The 24,578-nt window shown below is 48.8% G+C and overlaps 1 protein-coding gene across 2 annotated transcripts in view; it reads left to right on the top strand.

The window, feature by feature from the left end:
* The window catches only part of WNT5B (Wnt family member 5B), a 155,680-nt gene that overhangs the window by 37,072 nt on the left and 94,030 nt on the right, over positions 1-24,578 (top strand). The window contains exon 1 of one of the 2 annotated variants that reach the window (XM_075602369.1): positions 9,158-9,279. The exons of the other annotated variant lie outside the window; for it this stretch is intronic. Within the exon in view, the coding sequence (XP_075458484.1) occupies positions 9,262-9,279 (18 nt within the window). The 5' untranslated portion in view covers positions 9,158-9,261. Of the gene's footprint in view, positions 1-9,157; positions 9,280-24,578 lie in introns of those variants that run through there. 2 annotated transcript variants of the gene reach the window in all.

Here is a 24,578-nt window from a genome sequence, read left to right as displayed (position 1 = left end):
CCACTCTACAGATCCCTTCCATGTGCTCGGCACACTGAGTAAGCGCATCGCAAATGCAGTATAGCACAGGGTAAGCAGCATTGTACATGGAATTTTTGCAGACGAGTCTCTGCCCAGATGAGCTTGCAATCTATGTTTTCGGTGCCCCACATTGCACACCCACTGCTGTGCCCCTGAGGCACAGGGAGATAAAGTGACTTGCCCAAGGTCACAAGGAGCTGACACCAGGAATTGAACCAGGTTCCCCTGCTTCACACTCAGTGCCATCGTTTACAGTCAGTGTAAAACTTGAATCGCTGTGGCATGATTTGCCCTTGTAGGGGTGTATGTTTGGTAAATATTTACTGTGCAGGGTTAGGTTTATAAGTCCAAAATATTTGTAATTATTTGGGGAAAAAAATAGTTTTTAAGTGTTGGAGTGCTAAGTGCTTTCACTTCATCATAGCTTCAATACATGCGGATAAATGGGACTGCAGCTGCAAGATCGATTACCTCGCACAGTTATGTGCTGCATTCCTCCCCGCAGAATAAGCCATTGTGACACAGCCAAAATCCTACAACAGGAAACTTTCTAATGACCAAACCCTGGCAGACAGAACGCCATGAACTTCCTAGAGGTTTCGGGATACTGTGGCAGCCCCCGGCCCCCTGCCCCTGCCCCTACCCTGGGGGTGTGCAGGACAGGGACACAGATCAGTGACTGAGTGATGCTTAAAGTCCACAAATGTGCTGGTTTATCTGGGACAGCCCCACAGATAGGTCAGGAATGACTGATAACCCCAGCATAGAAAGGCTGTTCAAATCCCCAACATTATATGTGAGCGGAATAGTCATCTACTGGCAACACCACTACCTATGAAGTAGCCGGATCCTTGTGACCTCGAGCAACTCACTGTAACTTCCTATCCCTCAGGCTCCATCGAATTAGAGTGTAAGCTCTGCGAGGTAGGGACTTGGATCTGAAACATTCTCCCTGCACATTGCTGCACCGATGCATACGAGAAATACATGATTATTAAATCAGAGGCTATAATGTATCACTGTATCGCAGTGTTTTTTCATCTTTCTTTTGGTTAAGGAACCCGATAATTATAATGTAAGGAACCCCAACCCTCTCTAATAGTGCGCCTGAGATCAGATGCATTGTTAGGAACCCCAACTCTCTCTAATAGCGCGTCTGAGATCAGATGCATTGTAAGGAACCCCAACCCTCTCTAATAGCGCATCTGAAATCAGATGCATTGTAAGGAGCCCCAACCCTCTCTAATAGCATGTCTGAGATCAGATGCATTGTAAGGAACCCCAACCCTCTCTAATAGCGTATGAGATCAGATGCATTGTAAGGAACCCCAACCCTCTCTAATAGCGCGTCTGAAATCAGATGCATTGTAAGGAGCCCCAACCCTCTCTAATAGTGCGTCTGAGATCAGATGCATTGTAAGGAACCCCAACCCTCTCTAATAGCGTGACTGAGATCAGATGCATTGTAAGGAACCCCAACCCTCTCTAATAGCGCGACTGAGATCAGATGCATTGTAAGGAACCCCAACCCTCTCTAATAGCGCGTCTGAGATCAGATGCATTGTAAGGAACCCCAACCCTGTCTAATAGCCCGTCTGAGATCAGATGCATTGTAAGGAGCCCCAACCCTCTCTAATAGCGCGTCTGAAATCAGATGCATTGTAAGGAACCCCAACCCTCTCTAATAGCGCGTCTGAGATCAGATGCATTGTAAGGAACCCCAACCCTCTCTAATAGCGCGTCTGAGATCAGATGCATTGTAAGGAACCCCAACCCTCTCTAATAGCGCGTCTGAGATCAGATGCATTGTAAGGAACCCCAACCCTCTCTAATAGCGTGTCTGCTCTCAGATGCATTGTAAGGAACCCCAACCCTCTTTAATAGCGTGTCTGAGATAAGATGCATTGTAAGGAACCCCAACCCTCTCTAATAGCGCGTCTGAAATCAGATGCATTGTAAGGAGCCCCAACCCTCTCTAATAGTGCGTCTGAGATCAGATGCATTGTAAGGAACCCCAACCCTCTCTAATAGCGCGACTGAGATCAGTAAGGAACCCCAATCCTCTCTAATAGCGGGACTGAGATCAGATGCATTGTAAGGAACCCCAACCCTCTCTAATAGTGCGTCTGAGATAAGATGCATTGTAAGGAACCCCAACCCTCTCTAATAGCGCGTCTGAAATCAGATGCATTGTAAGGAACCCCAACCCTCTCTAATAGCGCGTCTGAGATCAGATGCATTGTAAGGAACCCCAACCCTCTCTAATAGCGTGTCTGCTCTCAGATGCATTGTAAGGAACCCCAACCCTCTCTAATAGCGCGTCTGAGATCAGATGCATTGTAAGGAACCCCAACCCTCTCTAATAGCGCGTCTGAGATCAGATGCATTGTAAGGAACCCCAACCCTCTCTAATAGCGCGTCTGAGATCAGATGCATTGTAAGGAACCCCAACCCTCTCTAATAGCCCGTCTGAGATCAGATGCATTGTAAGGAACCCCAACCCTCTCTAATAGCGTGTCTGCTCTCAGATGCATTGTAAGGAACCCCAACCCTCTCTAATAGCGCGTCTGAGATCAGATGCATTGTAAGGAGCCCCAACCCTCTCTTATAGCGCGTCTGAGATCAGATGCATTGTAAGGAACCCCAACCCTCTCTAATAGCCCGTCTGAGATCAGATGCATTGTAAGGAACCCCAACCCTCTCTAATAGCGTGTCTGCTCTCAGATGCATTGTAAGGAACCCCAACCCTCTCTAATAGCGCGTCTGAGATCAGATGCATTGTAAGGAGCCCCAACCCTCTCTTATAGCGCGTCTGAAATCAGATGCATTGTAAGGAACCCCAACCCTCTCTAATAGTGCGTCTGAGATCAGATGCATTGTAAGGAACCCCAACCCTCTCTAATAGCGTGACTGAGATCAGATGCATTGTAAGGAACCCCAACTCTCTCTAATAGCGCGTCTGAGATCAGATGCATTGTATGGAACCCCAACCCTCTCTAATAGCGCGTCTGAGATCAGATGCAGTGTAAATTCTTCTGCATTTGGTACAATTGGCAAATTACCTGAAAATTGCAGGGAATCCTTTAGGGAAGACCGCGGGTCCCAACGGTACCTAGGAACCCCTGTAAAAAAAACCCCACTGCTGTATCATATTGTATCGCTCAGGAGGAGTGTGATATTTGTCTACGAAACAATATTGTCTTAAAGAGGCAGTTAAATAGGATTGTAGCAGGGGGTCTCCGGAGCTGAACCCCATTAATTTCAGCTCCCAGAACCTCCTGCTTCCTGAGATAGATACCACCATAGGGGTGCCAGTAGCAGCTCCGGCTGGGCTAGCTGGGGTTCTCATAATGGCGGCTTCATAGCTCCCGCGTCCCACGGGCCAACAAGAAGCCGTGACACCATCCTTTGCGGCTTCCTATTGGCCCGCACAACCGGGGCATTTAAACAGCACCGAGACACCGGCACCCTCCACGAAGGTAAAGATCTCGGCACGCAGGGGGTCCCACAGAGCTGAAATTACTGGGGTTCAGCTCCAGAGACCCCCTGCTTCAATCCTAAAACAGGATTTTTTTACAATGTAAAAAAAAGAATATTGGATCAATGTTTCATCCTATTTGGGACCTTTTTCCAGATGAAACGTTGATCCAATAAATGACTGTTTAAATTGGTAAAAAGTGCCAGTCCTATTGGTTGAATATTGATCTCTTCCTCACCAACCCCCCCGCGGGTTGTTGGACGGAGCTACGTGCAGGGGTTGGGGTGCGAGAGATTTGGGGGAGACGTGAGTTTAAGGAATGAAAGCAACAATACTATTCCCCCCCCCATCCCCCCTTCTATTTTTCCTTTTCTCACATTTTTATATCTAAAGGGTGTGATTATGTATAAATCGACATTCTTACCTAATCGTTTGGAGCTCCTGTTATAAATCTGCAAAATTCCTGATTGTGTGCCTAACATAATGGCCGTCGTCTCACTTTGTGCTGCGGTCAGTGAAATGATGCAGCTGATATGTAACATTATATTACCAAGTGTAACACATTATTGTTACAGCTTTCAGAGTAATAGACCGTCTGCTGGTTGGAACACAGCAACAGATCTGTTTGTGATACTTTGTTAAAAAAGGGCAGAGCTAAAAAAAGGTGTGTGTCAGCGCCCGCTTCAAAAGAGGCAGTGGATATGACTTTCGAGATGGTTGCTGTAGGAACCAAAGGATGATCAGTACATGAAAAAAATGATTAAATATGGCATTAGGAGTTTTAAAAAAATGCAGACAGTATTATCTAATACTACAGAACTGATTTATTTTAAAAAAATATATATAGGATTTCCCATGTTTTGCTGCTTGAATATAGATTCCGGTGTTCATGGTGAAGGTGCGATGTTAGGCAGTGTTTGGAACATAGTGAGGTACTTGTTATAATCTAAATATAAAGGGGCTTTTTCGGCCAAAATGCCTACTGCTATACAGAAAACCCAGATAAGTGGGCGATAAAGGCATGAATCGCCATTTTTTGTTGCCGTCCAAAACACGTCGCCGGGTGAGCGGCGATAAGCCACTTATCTGCAGGCTTTTAAACTTGTGCAATTCTAGTAGCCTCGATTAGGTTATCGAGTTCCTCTCGCCAGAAAAAGTTGGCGTGAAGCTGGTGAGAAGCGTCAGAGGCGGGCGAGAGAGGGTCTTGTTGGAAAAAATGCTTTTTTCCTGCATGGGATTGATGCAGGGAGCTGATACCCATTAATATCAGCACCAGAGACCCCCGGCATGAATCCTATGTAATAAAAATGCATTTACAGACAACTTCATTACCTTAGCGGCTAACCGCTAAGTCAATGAAGGGTTTAACTACCAGTGCCATGTTTATTGTGGGTAGTGGGGGTAGGTGAAGGTGGTATTTGGCCCTTGGTGGGTGTTTAGGCATTGCGGGGGGTAGCGGGACTGGTTCCCACTGCTATGGTAGTGAAAGGGTTAACTCCTCTCGCAAACTTCCCTACAGGCCTAACCACCCACCCGGGGTCAACTACTGCCTTATCCACCCACTCTGCCCCCAATAAACAGGCTATTGAGGTTGAACCCCTTCATTGCCTTAGCAGCTAGCCGCTAAGGTAATGAAGCAGTTGTAATACTAGTGTACGTGAGCAGGGCGTCTCTGGATCAGAACCGCGTTGATTTGAGGCCCGGGGTCCCCCTGCTTCCCGAGATCCAGGCCCCGTAATGGGGTGCCGGTATCTCCTATGCATTAAAATCCCACGGTCACGTGACGCTAGGCATTTAAATGCATAGGCGATACCGGCACCCCATGACGGGCCCTACTCACATACACTAGTATAACATGTTTTATTAAAACCCTGCGATCGCTGGTGAGATATGCGCAGGGGGAGGCGTCTCTCTCTGTACCGGTCTCTATGCAGCTGGGCCAGATTGCTGCAGATCGCCGGGGAAGATATGCGCAGGGGGAGGCGGCTCTCTCTGTACCGGTCTCTATGCAGCTGGGCCAGCTCGCTGCAGATCGCCGGGTGAGATATGCGCAGGGGGAGGCGGCTCTCTCTGTGCAGGTCTCTATGCAGCTGGGCTAGATCGCCGGGGAAGATATGCGCAGGGGGAGGCGGCTCTCTCTGTACCGGTCTCTATGCAGCTGGGCCAGATTGCTGCAGATCGCCGGGGAAGATATGCGCAGGGGGAGGCGGATCTCTCTGTACCGGTCTCTATGTAGCGTGCCAGCTCGCTGCAGATCGCCGGGTGAGATATGCGCAGGGGGAGGCGGCTCTCTCTGTGCAGGTCTCTATGCACCTGGGCTAGATGGCCGGGTGAGATATGCGCAGGAGGAGGCGGCTCTCTCTGTACCGGTCTCTATGCAGCTGGGCCAGATTGCTGCAGATCGCCGGGGAAGATATGCGCAGGGGGAGGCGGCTCTCCCTGTACCGGTCTCTATGTAGCGTGCCAGCTCGCTGCAGATCGCCGTGTGAGATATGCGCAGGGGGAGGCGGCTCTCTCTGTGCAGGTCTCTCTGTGCAGCTCTCCATGCAGCTGGGCCAGATTGCTGCAGATCGCCGGGTGAGCCCTTTAGCGATAGGATCACGTCTCTGGCTCCTCAACAGTTTTAGGCATTTTGCTACCGCAGGTATTCGAGGCTTTCTGCATACCATGATAACAACGCTCAAAGAACTGGCGGCGGAACCGGCCCAGCGAATTTTTTTTAATGAAGGCTACTAGAATAGGACCCAAAGACTTTTCTTCTCATCATCTTCATCTTGCCGTCGATTTTCATCCCCTTCACTGAGATAGCAATACGGTGACGGCTTCTCCGGCAGCGAAATAATCTCTTCCTGGAACCAGTTTGTTTTTTTTTTAACTTTATATGATCTGAGGTCCGGGAACTCCCCAGTCGCAGAAACATCTCCCGGACGACAATCCTTACCCCGAAGAAGCGAGGACATTAGGAAAAACGCAGGGTTTTTAATTTCGCTGCAACAAGGGGTTTCCAGGACCCCCGATTCGGGGGTTCAGACATTATAATACATCATTATAACTCTTTTTTTTTTTTTCACACCCTTAAACCTCAAAACTGATGCACACAGAGGCAAAGAGATGCCCAGTGTCTTGATACATTGTTGCTAAGAGACGCAGGGTGAGAACACCTCATCAACTATTCAATAAACTCTGGTAGTGCCGATCGGGGCTCAATGACTCGGTAGTTTACGTGCGATATTGCCCCGATCAGAGTTTTAATTAATAACCCCCCATAGACTCCAATGGGATTAGCACAGTGTGTTCAGGGGTCAGGAGAGAGAGATTTGTGTATCAAGCTTGGAAGACAGGGGGGGGGGCTGTGATTTGGGAATGTCAGGAGGGTGACCCCCCTCCCCGCCCTGCCCCAATAATCTGTGAAAAATAATTACCGCATCAAACTCCTGTCCTGATTCACAATTTCCAGCCGATTACACCGCCTTTCAGAGCCGAAGGGGGAGGTATTGTGTTTGGGGCGAGCCGGGCCCAAACCTTCCAGCTGGGATTCTCCTGTGTAAAGAGGATTTAAATAAAACCATGACATGGGGCCTAGAAGTCTCAGTGCCAGAGGCGGGCATCCCTCTGAGGGGGTCGCGGGAGATAAGAGTGTTAGAGCAGAAAGAGAGGGGGATTAACAGTGGCAGGATATATCTTTATCTTCTGCGCCTCCTGGCTGAACGTCAGAACTTTCCCCTGATCAGAGCAGTTGGGCGTTAATGAAATGCTTACTAAACGTGTTAATATTGGTGATATTCTTACCGTGTGACTGTATACATGTAATGGTTGAGATCATATATGTTATCAGACGGTATATATAATACATAGGAATATGAATATATATATATACTGTTTTTATATATATATATATATATATATATATATATATATATATAATCAAATGGAAATATTACTGTATGATCATTTGCATGTCTTAGACAGGTCTGCAACCCCGCCTTTCACCATTATCACCCAGCACACAGCACTTCCACTGCAGCAAGGGATTCTGGGAAATGACATGCAAATGAGCACACCGTGCCACCTTTTGTTACAAAACCATTCAACAATGTATATATGTATATATATATATATATATATATATATATATATATATATATAATATATATATATATATATATATATATAAATGTAAATACAACTGTATGCTCATCTGCATGTCTTAGGCAGGTCTGCAACCCCGCCTTTCACCATTATCACCCAGCACACAGCACTTCCACTGCAGCAAGGGATTCTGGGAAATGACATGCAAATGAGCACCCAGTGCCACTTTTTGCTTCAAAACCATTTTTAACATGGTTCCCTATAGGCTTAAGCTTGCTGCATGGTCACAGCTTTGAGCACAGCCAGGGTTAAGGTGCATACCCAGAAAACCACCCACAGACAGCTGTTTCGACCTTAATGGGTCTCATCAGTGTGGGGTTGATTAACTGGGTATGCAAAGAAGCTAAAGGATATATATATATATATATATATATATATATATATATATATATATATATATATATATATATAATGGAATGGTTATCAGTTTCATGCTGTCCATTTTGCATTTACAAACTCATACAGGCCCATATTTACTGAGCGATGCTATGCTGTAAAACACCTTACAGCACCGGAAGTCACCCAACGGCCCATTCTCTTAAGGCAGGGGGTGCACAAACTTTTTTTCCCTGCGCCACCCCTGCCTGCGGTCACCAACTGCTCGCGCCCCGTCCCCCTCTTACCTTGTCTCCGGCGTCAAATGACACCGCGTGGTCATGTGATGTGGCAATGCGACGTCACGTGACCCACGCGGTGTCATTTGACGCCGCTTTGCCATGTTGATGCGCCTCTGGAGACAAGGTAAGAGAATTTACTGAGGCCTCATACGCCCCCCCCCCCCCCCCCCCGGCACTTAATTGAAAGGCTTTGGGGAAGAGTGTGAGGCCTCTGTAAGCGCCATGCCCCTCCCCCCCTCCCAGAAAATCTCAAGGCCCCCCCTCCTCCCAGTTTGTGAACCCCTTGCCTTAAGGAATCTTCCAGCACGGGTGTTTTATGGCATAGCACTGCGTAGTTAAATGGGCCCTTAGTCAATGCAGGGGGAGGGGGGGGGACAGGGGGTACACAGCCCAGTTTGTGGGGGTGCTTAGTGAGATTCACTTTCCAGTGACATTTTATTTTGTCTTCAGAGATCCTTTGGCTGTTAATTGAATTAATTTCACGCCGCTCACAGTCACATCTTCTATATCTCTCCCGTGTTACGTTTTAGTTTTTCTCTGGGTGTTTTGTTCTGTTTATTGGTGATCTCGTGCGTTTTTGTGCTGGGTTTTTTATTGGAAAGACGTTGGAAAGTCTGACCGTGACCCCTCATCCGCAGAGGTTTAATAAGTTACATAGTACATTCGGTGGAGAGAATCCGCGCCCATCAAGTTTAACCTTTGTTACATTGTAACTGGCTTAGAAACTCATCCTATATTTATAAGTCTATTAATCCGGAGGGAGATACAAAACCCAGTGACACATTTACCAATTACTGTCTGTCTCAGGCGTGCGCAAACTGGGGGGAGACTGTCTGCGGGGGGGGGGGGGGGCGCGGGGTTTACAGAGGCGCGCTTCCCGAAGGCTCTTAAATAAAGTGCCGGGGAAGCGGCGAAGGCCTCTGTAAACTGCGCTTACCTTGGCTCAGACAGCTTCTGGAGACGTGACGCCATGGCAACACGGCGTTATGTGACATCATGACGCCTGGAGCCGAGGTAAGGGGGGGGGGCACGCAGAGAGGGGGACAGCTGGCAGGGGGGGGCGCATGGACAAAAGATTGCGCTCCCCTGGTCTGTCTCATAAGGGGAAATAAACATGTCTTCCTGACTGCAGTAATAACAATCAGATTTCTCCCTGGATCCATGCCCTTCCTATGTCTAATCTGTCCTGAAATATATCTCCTGTATCTGCCATCCCAGTCTCAACCGGGAGTAAATCCCACATTTTTTCTGCCCTTACTGTAAAGATAATTTTCCTTTGCTGCTGATGAAATGTATTTACCTCTAACCTCATGAGATGACCCCCTGTCATTCGTACTGTCCTTGGGGTGAAACCTTCCCCAGAAAGTTCCTTGTATTGACCTTAAGTTTAGTTTCCATACCTAATGGTGCTAGGGTTGCCAGGTGTCCGGTATTGAACCGGACAGCCCGGTATTTGGTTACTCGGTAAAAAATGAGAGATCATACGGGACATGTATGTGTGCGGGGAGTGGGGGACATGTATGTGTGTGGGGAGGGGGGGACATGTATGTGTGCCGGGAGGGGGGGACATGTATGTGTGCCGGGAGGGGGGACATGTATGTGTGCCGGGAGGGGGGGACATGTATGTGTGCCGGGAGGGGGGGACATGTATGTGTGCGGGGGGAGGGACATGTATGTGACCGGTATTATGTCTCTGGACTTAACCGCGATTTCCCCTGAGAAGGGATAGAGCAGGGCTGCTGCTAGGGGGCTGGGCAGCTTCCTCCATTCTGATTGGCTGCTGCTGTGTAATGCAGCCAATCAGGAGGAGGTGGCTGGAGCCTTTGGGGTGGGGCCAAAGACCGGAGGAAAAGCGTGGAGCAGAGAGAGGTGAGGCGGTGTCCTGTGTCCGGTGTCTCCTGGGTGTAATTGTACTTGTAATGTTTTGTGTTTGTGTGTTTTCTCTGTCCTGTGGGGGTGATGACAGGGAGGGGGGAGAGAGGATGAAGGGAGGGGGTAAGAGGATGAAGGGAAGGGGGATGAGGTTGAATGGAGGGGGGATGATAGAATGATGGAAGGGGAGGATGAGAGAATGAAGAGAGGGGGGATGAGAGGATGAAGGGAGTGGGGGATGAGAGGATGAAGGGAGGGGGGGTGAGAGAGGATGAAGGGAGGGGGGGTGAGAGGATGAAGGGAGGGGGGGTGAGAGAGTATGAAGGGAGGGGATGAGAGAGGATGAAGGGAGGGGGTGAGAGAGGATGAAGGGAGGGGGTGAGAGAGGATGAAGGGAGGGGGTGAGAGAGGATGAAGGGAGGGGGGATGAGAGGATGAAGGGAGGGGGATGAGAGGATGAAGGGAGGGGGATGAGAGGATGAAGGGAGGGGGCGGGGTGAGAGGATGAAGGGAGGGCAGATGAGAGGATGAAGGGAGGGGGGGATGATAGGATGGTGGGAGGGTGGATGAGAGGATGAAAAGAGGGTGGGATGAGAGGATAAAAGGGGGCATGAGAGAGGATGAAGGGATAGGGATGAGAGAGGATGAAGGGATGGGGATGAGAGAGGATGAAGGGAGGGGGGATGAGAGAGGATTAAGGGAGGGGGGATGAGAGGATGAAGGGAGGGGTGTGAGAGAGGATGAAGGGAGGGGGTAAGAGAGGATGAGGGGAGGATGATGGGAGAGGGGTGAGAGGCCAAGGGGGGTGGGAGTGTGAGAGGATAAGGGGAGAGAGAGAGGATGAGGAGGGGTGCAGTATTGCTCGCCATGTACAGTATAACTGCAGGTCAGTTATTTAAAAATGACCTGACCATTACTTCATTTGTTCTAAATTTCACACCAAGCATGCATGTCCCAGACAGCAATTTCACAAAATATGTTCAGGGAGCAGAAGTCATCGGTAATGCATAGAAAAAAGAAAACACAAAATGTGCAATCCTGCATACACACTGAGTGATAGCGATGTGGGGCACTTGACAGGTGAAAACTCTTCAGTGGATGTACACTCACAATTTATATGGAAACTACAGGCGTTTTACACCCAGAGCAGGGTTAGGAGGTACCCCAGTGCAGTCACACGATGTTAAGCCTCAGCTACAGAATGGTACATAGCTTCACAGGGACTCTCACATACACCCCACAAAAAAAAGAGATAAGAACAGGATGCTGTAGAAGAATAACATATATTTGATGTATGCACGCAGTGGTTAGTATCCCAGTCAGATAAATGCAATGTAGCAAAATGAGAAATCCAACATCCAGGGAAAATATCCTATTGCCAAGACTTCATCCATATAACAAGATAAACAAGTACTCGCATAGAGATGTGGGAATCCTTCTCAGTGAGGAATCTTCACTTGATGGGTGCCATCCCTAGTGTGCGTAGCGCTGTAGAGGTAAACATAGGGAAAAGAGGCAAAAAAGCCAAAAATGCCGCACCACTTAAAAGAAAAGCGAAGAGGGTGAAAAAGAAACTAATTTATTGAGGACAAAAAACGGAGAAAATCACACTGACATGTTTCGCCTCTTTCCCCTGAGATCCTGGTGCTTCTACTTCCGCGTTTCACCGTGCGTTCCCGCCGGCGTCGCCACGTGGCGACGTCAGACTTCCGGATCACGTTGCCAACTGCCCAACCACAACTCTACGCGTTTCGCAGTCTCTGCTTTGTCGCGAAACGCGTAGAGTTGGGGTTTGTCTCTGCCATCACATGACTTTATACTTGCATCTCTCATGTAGTCTGATGACAGGATGTTTTGTTTGTCGGGTATTTGCAGGACCCTTGGTGCAATTATGTGTATTTACTAGGGCACATTATTTAGCCCGTTAGCCCTATAGCATTTCATGCATGACCGGCCGGTCTAACAGGTGGAAGGCAGTTTGTTTGCCGTATCACTCTGAGTTCAGTGTGTTACTAATTGCATTGGGTATTTTACACTTCATTTTGCTATACGGCATTTACTATACCAAGGTTTATATGTGGTTCTTGGACCACATTAGGAGGTTTTGAGACTGTTTTATTACCAATAAATGTTGTTATATTTTGTACACACCTGAGTGCTTTATGTGGGATACTTTTCTTTTTTTGTATATATATATATATATATATATATATATATATATATATACACACATACATTCACATGTCTTAGACAGGTCTGCAACCCTGCCTTTCAACCATTATCACCTCGCATACAGTGCTTCCACTGCACCAAGGGATTCTCTGAAATGACATGCAAATGAGCACACAAAGTGTCACCTTTTGCCTGAAATCCATTTACATGGAACCCATATTGGCAAATGCTCTGCTGTTCACACAGCTTTTAAGCACAGCATGGGATTAGATGCAAAGCCAGTAAACCACTCACTTAAAATGTGTGTATATATATTTTTTTTTTTTAAATTACAGTATATAGAAAATGTCTGTCACATCAGTTTTGAGGAATTTTTGCCCATTCCTCCTTACAGAACTGCTTCAACTCAGTGACATTTGAGGGCTTCCTTACACGGACAGCTCGCTTAGGGTCCTGCCACAACATTTTGATGGGGTTTAGGTCGGGACTTTGACTAGGCCATTCTAAAACGTGGAATTTCTTCTTCTGCAACCATTCTTTAGTAGATCTGCTTGTATGTTTAGGATCATTGTCTTGCTGCATAAGCCACTTTCGCTTCAGCTCACGGACGCATGGCCTGACATTCTCCACTAGAATCTTCTGATACAATGCAGAATTCATGGTTGTGTCAATGATGGAAAGCCGTCTAGGTCCTGAGGCACAGAGCAGCCCCAAACCATCACACTCCCAGAAACATGCTTGACGGTTGGGATGAGGTTCTTCTGTTCGATTGTAGCCAAACATAAAGTTTCTCATTGAGGCCAAAAAGTTCTACCTTTGACACGTCTGTCCAGAGAACATTTATTCCAGAAGTCTTGTGGATCATCTACAGTCATGGGCATCCGCAGGGGGGGCAAGGGGGGCGCTTGCCCCCCCCCCTGGATCCAGGGCCGCAAACAGGGGGGGCACAGGGGGAACAAAGGGTACTGCTTCCCGGGCCCCGTGGGTCAGGCCGGGCCCCCTGCGCGGCCAAGCAACAGTTAATTAAATAAATTTAAAAAAAAAAAGTTTAAAAAAATGGCGCCGATTCCCCGCGGTCCTGGCGCCATGCGCAGGGCCCGCTTCCCCCCCGCTCCCAAAGTGGGACGGAGGGGGAAGTACAAGCCAAGCTCCTCTGCGGCCCGCTCCCCCTCCCGCTCCCAACGTGGGACGGAGGGTGAAGTACCAGCTCCGCTGCGGCCCGCTTCCCCCCCCTTGGCCAGCTTCCCACGCACCCACCTCCCACGTGCCCCCCGGACCACCTCCCGTGGCCATGTCCCCCCCCCGAGCCCACCTCTTGTGCCCCCCCCCCGAGCCCCCTCCCCAAACCCACCTCCCGTCCCTAGCAGCTGCCACGGGGATATCGGGGGCAGAAGGGGATATCGGGGGCAGGAGGGGGAAGCGTCCGGCGACAAGCTGCACCCACCCGGTCAAGGTAAGTCACCCCACCCATTCACTGTCACCCACTGTCACTGTCACCCACTGTCACCATAACCCATTGTCACTGTCATCCACTGTCACCGTTACCCACTGTCACCATTACCCACTGTCAACGTCAACCACTGTCACTGTCACCCACCCACTCACTGACTGTCACTCACCAAGTCACTGTCCCACCCAGTCACTGTCTCCCACCCACTGTCTCCCACCCACCCTGTCACTGTCTCCCGCCCACCCAGTCACTGTCTCCCACCCACCCAGTCACTGTCTCCCACCCACCAACCCTGTCACTGTCTCCCACCCACCCAGTCACTGTCTCCCACCCACCCACTGTCTCCCACCCACCCAGTCACTGTCTCCCACCCACCCAGTCACTGTCTCCCACCCACCCACTGTCATCCACTCACCCAGTCACTGTCTCCCACCCAGTCACTGTCACCCACCCACCCAGTCACTGTCACCCAGTCACTCTCTCCCACCGTCATTCACCCACCTGCCTTTCAACCATTATCACCTCGCATACAGTGCTTCCACTGCACCAAGGGATTCTCTGAAATGACATGCAAATGAGCACACAAAGTGTCACCTTTTGCCTGAAATCCATTTACATGGAACCCATATTGGCAAATGCTCTGCTGTTCACACAGCTTTTAAGCACAGCATGGGATTAGATGCAAAGCCAGTAAACCACTCACTTAAAATGTGTGTATATATATATTTGTTTTTTAAAAATTACAGTATATAGAAAATGTCTGTCACATCAGTTTTGAGGAATTTTTGCCCATTCCTCCTTATAGAACTGCTTCAACTCAGTGACATTTGAGGGCTTCCTTGCATGGACAGCTCGCTTCAGGTCCTGCCACAACATTTTGATGGGGTTTAGGTCGGGACTTTGACTAGGCCATTCTAAAACGTGGAATTTCTTCTTCTGCAACCATTCTTTAGTAGATCTGCTTGTATGTTTAGGATCATTGTCTTGCAGCATTACCCACTTTCGCTTCAGCTCACGGACGCATGGCCTGACATTCTCCACTAGAATCTTCTGATACAATGCAGAATTCATGGTTGTGTCAATGATGGAAAGCCGTCTAGGTCCTGAGGCACAGAGCAGCCCCAAACCATCACACTCCCAGAAACATGCTTGACGGTTGGGATGAGGTTCTTCTGTTCGATTGTAGCCAAACATAAAGTTTCTCATTGAGGCCAAAAAGTTCTACCTTTGACACGTCTGTCCAGAGAACATTTATTCCAGAAGTCTTGTGGATCATCTACAGTCATGGGCGTCCGCAGGGGGGGCAAGGGGGGCGCTTGCCCCCCCCCCTGGATCCAGGGCCGCAAACAGGGGGGGCACAGGGGGAACAAAGGGTACTGCTTCCCGGGCCCCGTGGGTCAGGACGGGCCCCCTGCGCGGCCAAGCAACAGTTAATTAAATAAATTTTAAAAAAAAAAGTTTAAAAAAATGGCGCCGATTCCCCGCGGTCCTGGCGCCATGCGCAGGGCCCGCTTCCCCCCCGCTCCCAAAGTGGGACGGAGGGGGAAGTACAAGCCAAGCTCCTCTGCGGCCCACTCCCCCTCCCGCTCCCAACGTGGGATGGAGGGGGAAGTACCAGCTCCGCTGCGGCCCGCTTCCCCCCCCTTGGCCAGCTTCCCACGCACCCACCTCCCACGTGCCCCCCGGACCACCTCCCGTGGCCTTGTCCCCCCCCGAACCCACCTCCTGTGCCCCCCCCCGAGCCCTCCTCCCGCGCCCCCTCCCCAAACCCACCTCCCGTCCCTAGCAGCTGCCACGGGGATATCGGGGGCAGAAGGGGATATCGGGGGCAGGAGGGGGAAGCGTCCGGCGACAAGCTGCACCCACCCGGTCAAGGTAAGTCACCCCACCCATTCACTGTCACCCACTGTCACCAAAACCCATTGTCACTGTCATCCACTGTCACCGTTACCCACTGTCACCATTACCCACTGTCAACGTCAACCACTGTCACTGTCACCCACCCACTCACTGACTGTCACTCACCAAGTCACTGTCCCACCCAGTCACTGTCTCCCACCCACTGTTTCCCACCCTCCCACCCTGTCACTGTCTCCCACCCACCCAGTCACTGTCTCCCACCCACCCAGTCACTGTCTCCCACCCACCAACCCTGTCACTGTCTCCCACCCACCCAGTCACTGTCTCCCACCCACCCACTGTCTCCCACCCACCCAGTCACTGTCTCCCACCCACCCAGTCACTGTCTCCCACCCAGTCACTGTCACCCACCCACCCAGTCACTGTCACCCAGTCACTCTCTCCCACCGTCATTCACCCACCCACATTCAACACTCACCCACCCACCCACTGTCATTCACCCACTGTCATTCACCCATCCACCCACTCACTCACTGTCATTCACCCACCCACCCACCATCATTCATCCACCCACCGTCATTATCCCACCCACCCACCGTCATTCACCCACCCACTGTCATTCACCCACCCACCCACCCACTGTCATTCACCCACCCACTGTCATTCACCCACTCACCCACTCACCCACTGTCATTCTACTGTCATTCATTCACCCACTCACCCACCCAGGCAGGCAGACACATGTCTTTTGTTGAAAATATAAAAATAAACAGGTTGCATTGTAATGTTTTATTCTGTATCACAATTAGAAAACAGTTAAGTAAAAGTTGCGCTCTAAAAGATATTTTTTCGTGGTGGGGGCGCTATGGGTTCGGGGGGGGCCTGCTCCTTTCATTTGTCCTGGGCCCCATGATTTCTGTTGGCGGCTCTGCCTGGATCACTCGCAGTCCTGGGCTGTTTTTGGCATTTATGGCGCCGTACAGTACGTTTACGGCGCTATAAATGCCAAAAACAGACTCTGGGTGGACCGGGACGGAGGTGGGTGGACCGGGATGGAGGTGGGTGGGTGCCCCTGGCGCCGTGGCAGGCAGCTAGTGGTAGGCTAGCCTATGCTGCTACGCAGGAGGAAACGCAGCGCACTGTCATTGGTAGCACTCGGGAGTGATGCGGCTCTCATTGGTAACACTACCTACCAATGAAAGCCGTCTCACTCCCAAGTCGGGACCAATCTGTGCCGCAGCCGAGACCGCCATTGCGCTACGGTTATAAATTATGCCCCCCCTGAAAAAATTTCTGCGGACGCCCATGTCTACAGTATGTGCTCTTTGATGAACTTCAGACAGTAGCAATGTTCTTGTTAGAGAGCAGTGGTTTCCTCCTGGCTATCCTTCCATGAACACCATTCTTGTTCAGTCTTTTTTCTGATAGTTGACTTATGAACACTCACATTAGCCCAGGCGAGAGTGGCCTGCAGATACTTGGATGTTATTCTGGGGTTCTTTGTGACTTCGTGGATGATTTGCCGGCTTGTTCTTTGAACGATTCTGGTAGGATGACCGCTCCTGGGTAGAGTGACTGTGGTCTTGAACTTTCTCCATTTGTCTGACAGTGGATTGGTGGAGTCCCAAACCCTTTGAAATGGTTTTGTAACCCTTTCTAGACTGATGAGCATCAATACCTGCTTTTCTGTGGTCCTCAGAGATTTCTTTTGATCGTGGCATGACGTGTTTACACACACCTGTACTGTATGGTGAAGACCAAACTCACAAAGTTTCTGATCTTTATATAGGGTAGGACCTATCAAAATCACACCTAATTAATTAAACACCTGATTCTAATTATCCTCTTTAATTTAGCTGATAAAACAAGAGCTTCACTTACTTTTTCACATACCCTAACTCTTAATTACTTATTGTTTGTCAAATTAATACATAATTTTGTTTCAAAAGATATGGAATTGGTATTGGATCTTTAAGAAAAGACTGGTTTTAATTCAAGAAGGTGATCATGGGAAAACTATGGAATTTACTGCGGTTATATTTAACACGAATTTGCGCACTTTGTTCACGTTGTATTATATACTAGCTGATATACCCGGCGTTGCCCGGGCGTGGAAGGGCAGGGGGCATGGAGTGGAAGGGCGGGGGGGGCCAAGGGGCGTGGAAGGGCAGGGGGCAAAGGGCAGGGGAGGGAGGGCAGGGGGCAAAGGGCAGGGGGAGGGAGGGCAGGGGGCAAAGGGCAGGGGGAGGGCAGGTGGCAGAGGTCAGGGGGAGGGAGGGCAGGGGGCAAAGGTCAGGGGGAGGGAGGGCAGGGGGCAAAGGGCATTGTGAGGGAGGGCAGGGGGGCAAAGGGCATTGGGAGGGAGGGCAGGGTGGGCAAAGGGCAGGGGGAGGGAGGGCAGGGGGGGCAAAGGGCAGGGGGAGGGAGGGCAGGGGGGGCAAAGGGCAGGGGGAGGGAGGGCAGGGGGGGCAAAGGGCAGGGGGAGGGGGGGCAAAGGGCAGGGGGGCAGGGAGGGTAGGGGGGGCAAAGGGCAGGGGGGGTGAGTCTTGGACGCGTAAAATAACCCATTCCCCTGCGTTTACTCACCTTGCACACGGTCTCGCTCCTCTTCCTACGGGTACCGGCTGCCCTCCTCCTCCACCTCGGGCTCCTCAGCAGAGAGGCTGAGACGCTCCGGTGAGGAGGTGCTGTGCCTCCCACGGGGAGAGGCGGAGAGAGCCGGAGGAGAGGCGGAGACAGCCGGAGGAGCGGCCTGTGTGAGGGGAGAGAGAGAGAGAGAGGGAGGGGGGGGGGGAGCGCCGGGTGCTCTGTGTGTGTGGGGGGGGGGGGAGCGGGGGGAGCGGTGTGAGCGGGGGGGGATGAGCGGGGGGGGGGGGGTGAGCGGGTGGGGGGGCGGGGGGGGGGGTGAGCGCCGGGTGAGGGAGTGGCCTATGGGTGGTGAGAGCCATTGGGAGGTGGTCCCCCGCTGTGTCCCGGGCGCTCGCTCCGCTCCCCCGCTGACTGTAGCGGCGCCGGGGGGGGGGGAGGAAAAAGCGCGGGAAAGCGGGAGACCCGGGGAGAGGAGGTGCGCGCGGGTCCCGATGAGCGCCGCGGTGTGTGTGTGTGTCGTCACTCCGCCTCAGGCCAATGAGAGGTGTGCGGGGGCGGGCCGGCCAAGGGAGCAATCTCATTGGCCTGGCCCAAGGTCCAATCTGATTGCCGCTAGGGACACAGGGAGGGACACAGGGAGACACATACAGACAGGCAACGACACATAGGACACTTTGAGAAATATATACTAGATATATAATACTGTCCTGGGACCTCTTCTCTTTTCTCTGTACACACTCTCTCTAGGTGACCTAATAACATCTTTTGGGTTTAATTATCACCTCTATGCTGACTACACACAAATATACTTTTCAACACCTGACCTTACACCTGCTGTACAAACCAAAGTTTCTGAATGTCTCTCTGCTACATCATCCTGGATGGCCCTCCGTCGCCTTAAACTCAACATGGCTAAAACAGAGCTCCTCATACTTCCTCTCAAACCTGGCCCTACTACCTCCTTCCACATTACTGTTGGAACTACCATCATTCACCCAGTAGCCCAAGCACTCTGCCTAGGGGTCACACTCAACTCCTCTCTCACATTCGCCCCTCACATTCAAAACATTTCTAAAACCTGTCGCTTTTTCCTCCGCAATATAACTAAGATACACCCTTTCCTCTGTTGCTCGACTGCTAAAACTCTGACTCAGGCCCTCATTCTCTCCCGTCTTGATTACTGTAACCTCCTGCTGTCCGGCCTTCCTACCTCTCACCTGTCTCCCCTACAATCTATCCTAAACGCTGCTGCCAGAATCACTCTACTCTTTCCTAGATCTGTCTCAGCATCTCCCCTCATGAAATCCCTCTCCTGGCTTCCGATCAAATCCCGCATCTCACACTCCATTCTTCTCCTCACTTTTAAAGCTTTACACTCTTCTGCCCCTCCTTACATCTCTGCCCTAATTTCTCGTTATGCACCATCCAGACTCTTGCGTTCTTCTCAAGGATGTCTTCTTTCTACCCCCTTTGTATCTAAAGCCCTCTCCCGCCTTAAACCTTTTTCACTGACTGCCCCACACCTCTGGAAAGCCCTTCCCCTCAGTACCCGACTTGCACCCTCTCTATCCACCTTTAAGACCCTCCTTAAGACACACTTGCTTAAAGAAGCATATGAATAGCACTGTGGATATTCTGAACACATGATACATAAAGCTTGGCGCCCTGCAGACGCACTTACCAGAACGCCATCCTACTGTCTCTGTACGTTCTCCCTACCTACCAATTAGACTGTAAGCTCCTCGGGGCAGGGACTCCTCTTCCTTAATGCTACTTTTATGTCTAAAGCACTTATTCCCATGATCTGTTATTTATATGATTACCACATGTATTACTATTGTGAAGCGTTATGTACATTAATGGCGCTATATAAATAAAGACATACAATACAATACAATATATATATATATATAAATATATATATATTTTCTTATTTATTTTTAGTTTGAAAACAAAAAGAAACCACAAACTTAAGAAAAAATGTAAAGTTTGAAACTGTTGGTTCTCCTGAGGAATTATGTTCAGTACGAAACGTGTCGAGGTCACGTGGTTTCTGCGTCCATCTTGTGGGGATACCCGCGGTCCGTGGGGGCTGTTACTCCTGGTCCGGATACACGGCGGGCCTCCAGCGCGCCCTGATCCCAACTGTGTTTGTTGACATATAACATCTTTTGCAATACACGGCTGATGGCGCCCAGTGATTTCAATTCATAGGTGATTACTGTGTTTTTTCATTTGTGATAAATTACTTTTATACTTACCCCCGGTGCGCACTTCTGTGTAGACGAGAGCACCCACTTAGACGAGAGCACCCACTTAGACGAGAGCACCCACTTAGACGAGAGCACCCTACGTGTGTGTGTGTGTGTGTGTCCCATCATTTTGGCTCTATATATTTTTATATTTTAACAAACTGAGCAAACTTTTGCGTTTGGGGAAAAAGTTCAAAGTTCGTTAATTTTGGGACATGTTTTAAAACATTTACTTTTATTTTTCAATTAAAAAAAAAAGTCCAAGTTCCAGGAAAACCCAAAAACACACTTTTTTTTTTTAAGAACCAAACCACTAGTGGGAGCGCCCACCCTTAATTAAGACGCTCCAACATATTCCACCGGTGAGCGGTGTTTTGGTAGAGGGAGGAGGAGAGGAAGATGTTTCCCGGAAGAAGGGAGGTTTCAGGTCATGTTTAAGTGTGCGAGGGGTGGGGGAGGAATTAATACTCTCTCCTTTGTAAGCATAAATATTGGCAAAATCTTTCTAAAATATGGTCCGGCAAATACAAATCCCGCTTGGGAGCACATTCACATGTCTCATACAGGTCTGCAACCCTGTCTTTCCCCGTTATCTCTTAGCATGCAGTGCTTCCACTGCAGCCAGGGATTCTGGGTAATGACATGCAAATGAGCACACTGTGTCACTCTTTACTTCTCATCCATTTTAACATTGACCCATATAAGCTTCTGCATGCTGCATTACACGGCTTTTCAGCACAACCTAGGTTAAAGAAGTGCAGAGCCAGTAAACCTACTCACAGACATCTATTTCGATCAAATAGCTTTTCCACAATGTCTTCCAAGTGACAGTACCACTGCTCTTTTTATGTCACTTTGATCACTGATGCTAGATAAGCAGAGCGCCCTCAGCACGAGGAGGATCCAGTGACTTGCTTTAGGTCACAAGGAGGCAGCGGTGAGGTTCTCCCACTTCAAAGAGAAGTTTGCCTGTGACCAGGGAAGGCAGGTTGCCCAGGTCTGTTTGCTCCAGGCAATGCGAGTGGCTCAGTTTTGAAGGATGCTGGTCTTTATATCCAGAAGATAATGCTGCCGCTCCCTGGCAGAGAGCGGGACTGCAGGACACCCAGGAGGATCCAGCAAACTTAGCCAATGCCCCGGGACACACTTCTTTTACACAATTGTTGTGCGTTTTTATTGTATATTATCCTACCACAGGCATTGCTTTGCATATAATACACATATACTGTACATATATACAGATATTAGATTGTTAGCTCTTCAGAGCAGGGACTCCTCTTCCTAAAAGTTACTTTTATGCCTGATGCACTTATTCCATGATCTGTTATTTGTAGTATTTGTTATTTATATGATTGTCACGTGTATTACTGCTGTAAAGCGCTATGTACATTAATGGCGCTATATAAATAAAGACATACATACATACACATTTCTCTCCATATAATACACATATACTACACATATACTGTACATATATACAGATACACATCTCTCTGGATATAATACACATATATACAGATACACATATCTCTGCATATTATACATATATACTGTACATATATACTGATACACATCTCTCTGCATATAATACACATAACTGTACAAATATAAAGCTACACATCTCTGCATATAGTACAGACATATATATATGCATATACATATTGCATGTCATTTCCCAGAATCCCTTGCTGCAGTGGAAGTGCTGTATGCTGGGTGATAATGGGGAAAGGCGGGGTTGCAGACCTGCCTAAGACATGCAGATGAGCACACAGCTATATTTGCATATATATATATATATATATATATATATATATATATATATATATATATATATATATATATATATATATATATATATATATATATATATATATATATTATATATATATATATATATACAGATACACAGAGCTTCACATATAATACACATACTGTACATATATACTACACATGTACTGTACATATATACAGATATACATATCTCTGCATATAATACACATATACTGTACATATATACAGATATACATATCTCTGCATATAATACGTATATACTCTGCATATAATACACATAAAAACATAATACACACATGGGGGCTGGAAATAGGGGTGTGTGGTGGTGTGGCAACCCCTCTGGGTTTAAACATTTATTACAGATAAACACATGTAACCTCCCTCCTAGAGGGTTACTAGCAGGTTAGCATAAGCCGAGCCCCACCCTGTGTTGCCATGGGGATTCTGACATCATGGAAGAGTATTTAAGTGAGGGAGAAGATGTGAGAAGGATAGGTTCCATGAGGACAAGAGTAGAGGAGCCTCAGGGAGAGTAGATAAGTAATGTTTATAAAGTAATAGCACAGACCAGGCCCCCTGTTTATTATGTTGTAGATGGGGACAGCGCCCTTTAAGTTAGAATCCCCAAAAGAAGGAATGGAGTCCTGAATATTTAAGGAAAAGGAATACAGCTCGCCACAAAGGGCCTCATGAAAGAGGACTCCCGGGTGTCGGCGGATCAGCTCTAACCGCGGATATGCACCAGTCTGTATGGAAATGGCGGTTCCCAAACAGGCAAAAGGTATTGGGTCACGTAAGAAAGACTCCCCAGGATTCCCGTAGGGGTCCAGAGTAATCAGATTAATACCGATGATGATCCCGAAGCTAGAAGGGGGGCCGGGTCCCACAGCTACAACAAGCGACTAAGTAAATGTACCTCCATCGGAGTGTTAAGAGTGGGCACCGACGGAAGAACCGTATTGATGTATGTCTGTTATAAAATACAGTGCGACGTTGTCAATATGTGCATGAGCGGTCCCCGTGCTTGGGGACACGAATAAATGACAGTGGTGCTACAAAAGCTCCTGGCGCCCATTATTATACTTCCTTGCTGCCTCATCGCCCAGCTGCTTGAGTCCAGCACCCTGAGTCAAGGAAACCTATGTTGAGTAGTCAACCTTTGCACAACGATGTTATTTCCCTAGGAGCCTGGCAGGGAGGGTTACACATATAACACACATATACATATGTACAGATACACATCGCTTTGCGCAGATACCGATACACATCGCTTTTTGCGCAGATATATTGTAGATATACATTGCAGTGCACAGATATATAGATATACATTAAGCCACTCCTTCCATGAATCCTTTCATTTGCCAGCGTACGCTGCTGGAGATCTCGGTCCCAATACAACGGGGTATCCAAAAGAAGCAGGGGAGCGGGGGATGTATCACCAAAGGAGAAAAAGAGAACTGACATAGGACAGTACAGGGAGTCCTCGCTATCCAACGTTTCACTTTACAACGAATGGCATATCCAACGCTTTACAATGCAACCCTATGGGCTGTTTTTCGACGCCGAATGCGTTATCCAACGCCTTAATGCGTTATCCAACGCTCACCGCCACTGATTAACATGGGACTCACTTTACAACGGTTTCACTATCCAACGCTACTTCCAGAATGGATTCCGTTGGATAACCGAGGACTGCCTGTATTGCAGGGTAAATTGGACTTAGAGATGGACGAAACCTAATAATTAATAACAATAATAGTTTGTTCTTGTATTGCACTGCTAGTTTTACGTAGCGCTGTTACAAAGACATTTTGTAGGCACAGGTCCCTGCCCCGTGGAGCTTACAATCTATATTTTTTCGTGCCTGAGGCACAGGGAGATAAGGTGACTTGCCCAAGGTTACAAGGAGCCGACACCGGAATTTGAACCAGGTTCCCCTGCTTCAAACTCAGTGCCAGAGTCAGTGTCTTCACTCACCGAGCCGCTCCTCCTGGAAACCTTTAATGTTTATACTTACAAATGTAAGGAGTTAAAAGGGCATATCCCAAAACTGTGGCAAACGTGGGTGGGTGTGCACTCGATCCAGCAGGACCCAGGGAAAGAAGAAAGACCAAGATAGTGCAGGTGGTACTTAAAATCAATTTACCAAAGCAATATGCTATTACCCGCCCAGTAGGAGGACAGGAATAGTTTGGTGCATGCATGTGGAACAAGGCGTCCCAGAGCATTGTAACCAGGAGACTAGGAGGTTTGTCCCTATGCTGTGCAAACTCCATTAAAGATTGTTTTGTTATTTGGATCCTCTCCTGACTCCTGTTCTTGACGGT

Source organism: Ascaphus truei, chromosome 5 (genome assembly GCF_040206685.1).
Source record: "Ascaphus truei isolate aAscTru1 chromosome 5, aAscTru1.hap1, whole genome shotgun sequence".
In the NCBI taxonomy this organism is placed as follows: domain Eukaryota; kingdom Metazoa; phylum Chordata; class Amphibia; order Anura; family Ascaphidae; genus Ascaphus; species Ascaphus truei.
The sequence above is the reverse complement of the archived record's forward strand: the minus strand, read 5'-3'. Positions and strand labels throughout refer to the sequence as shown.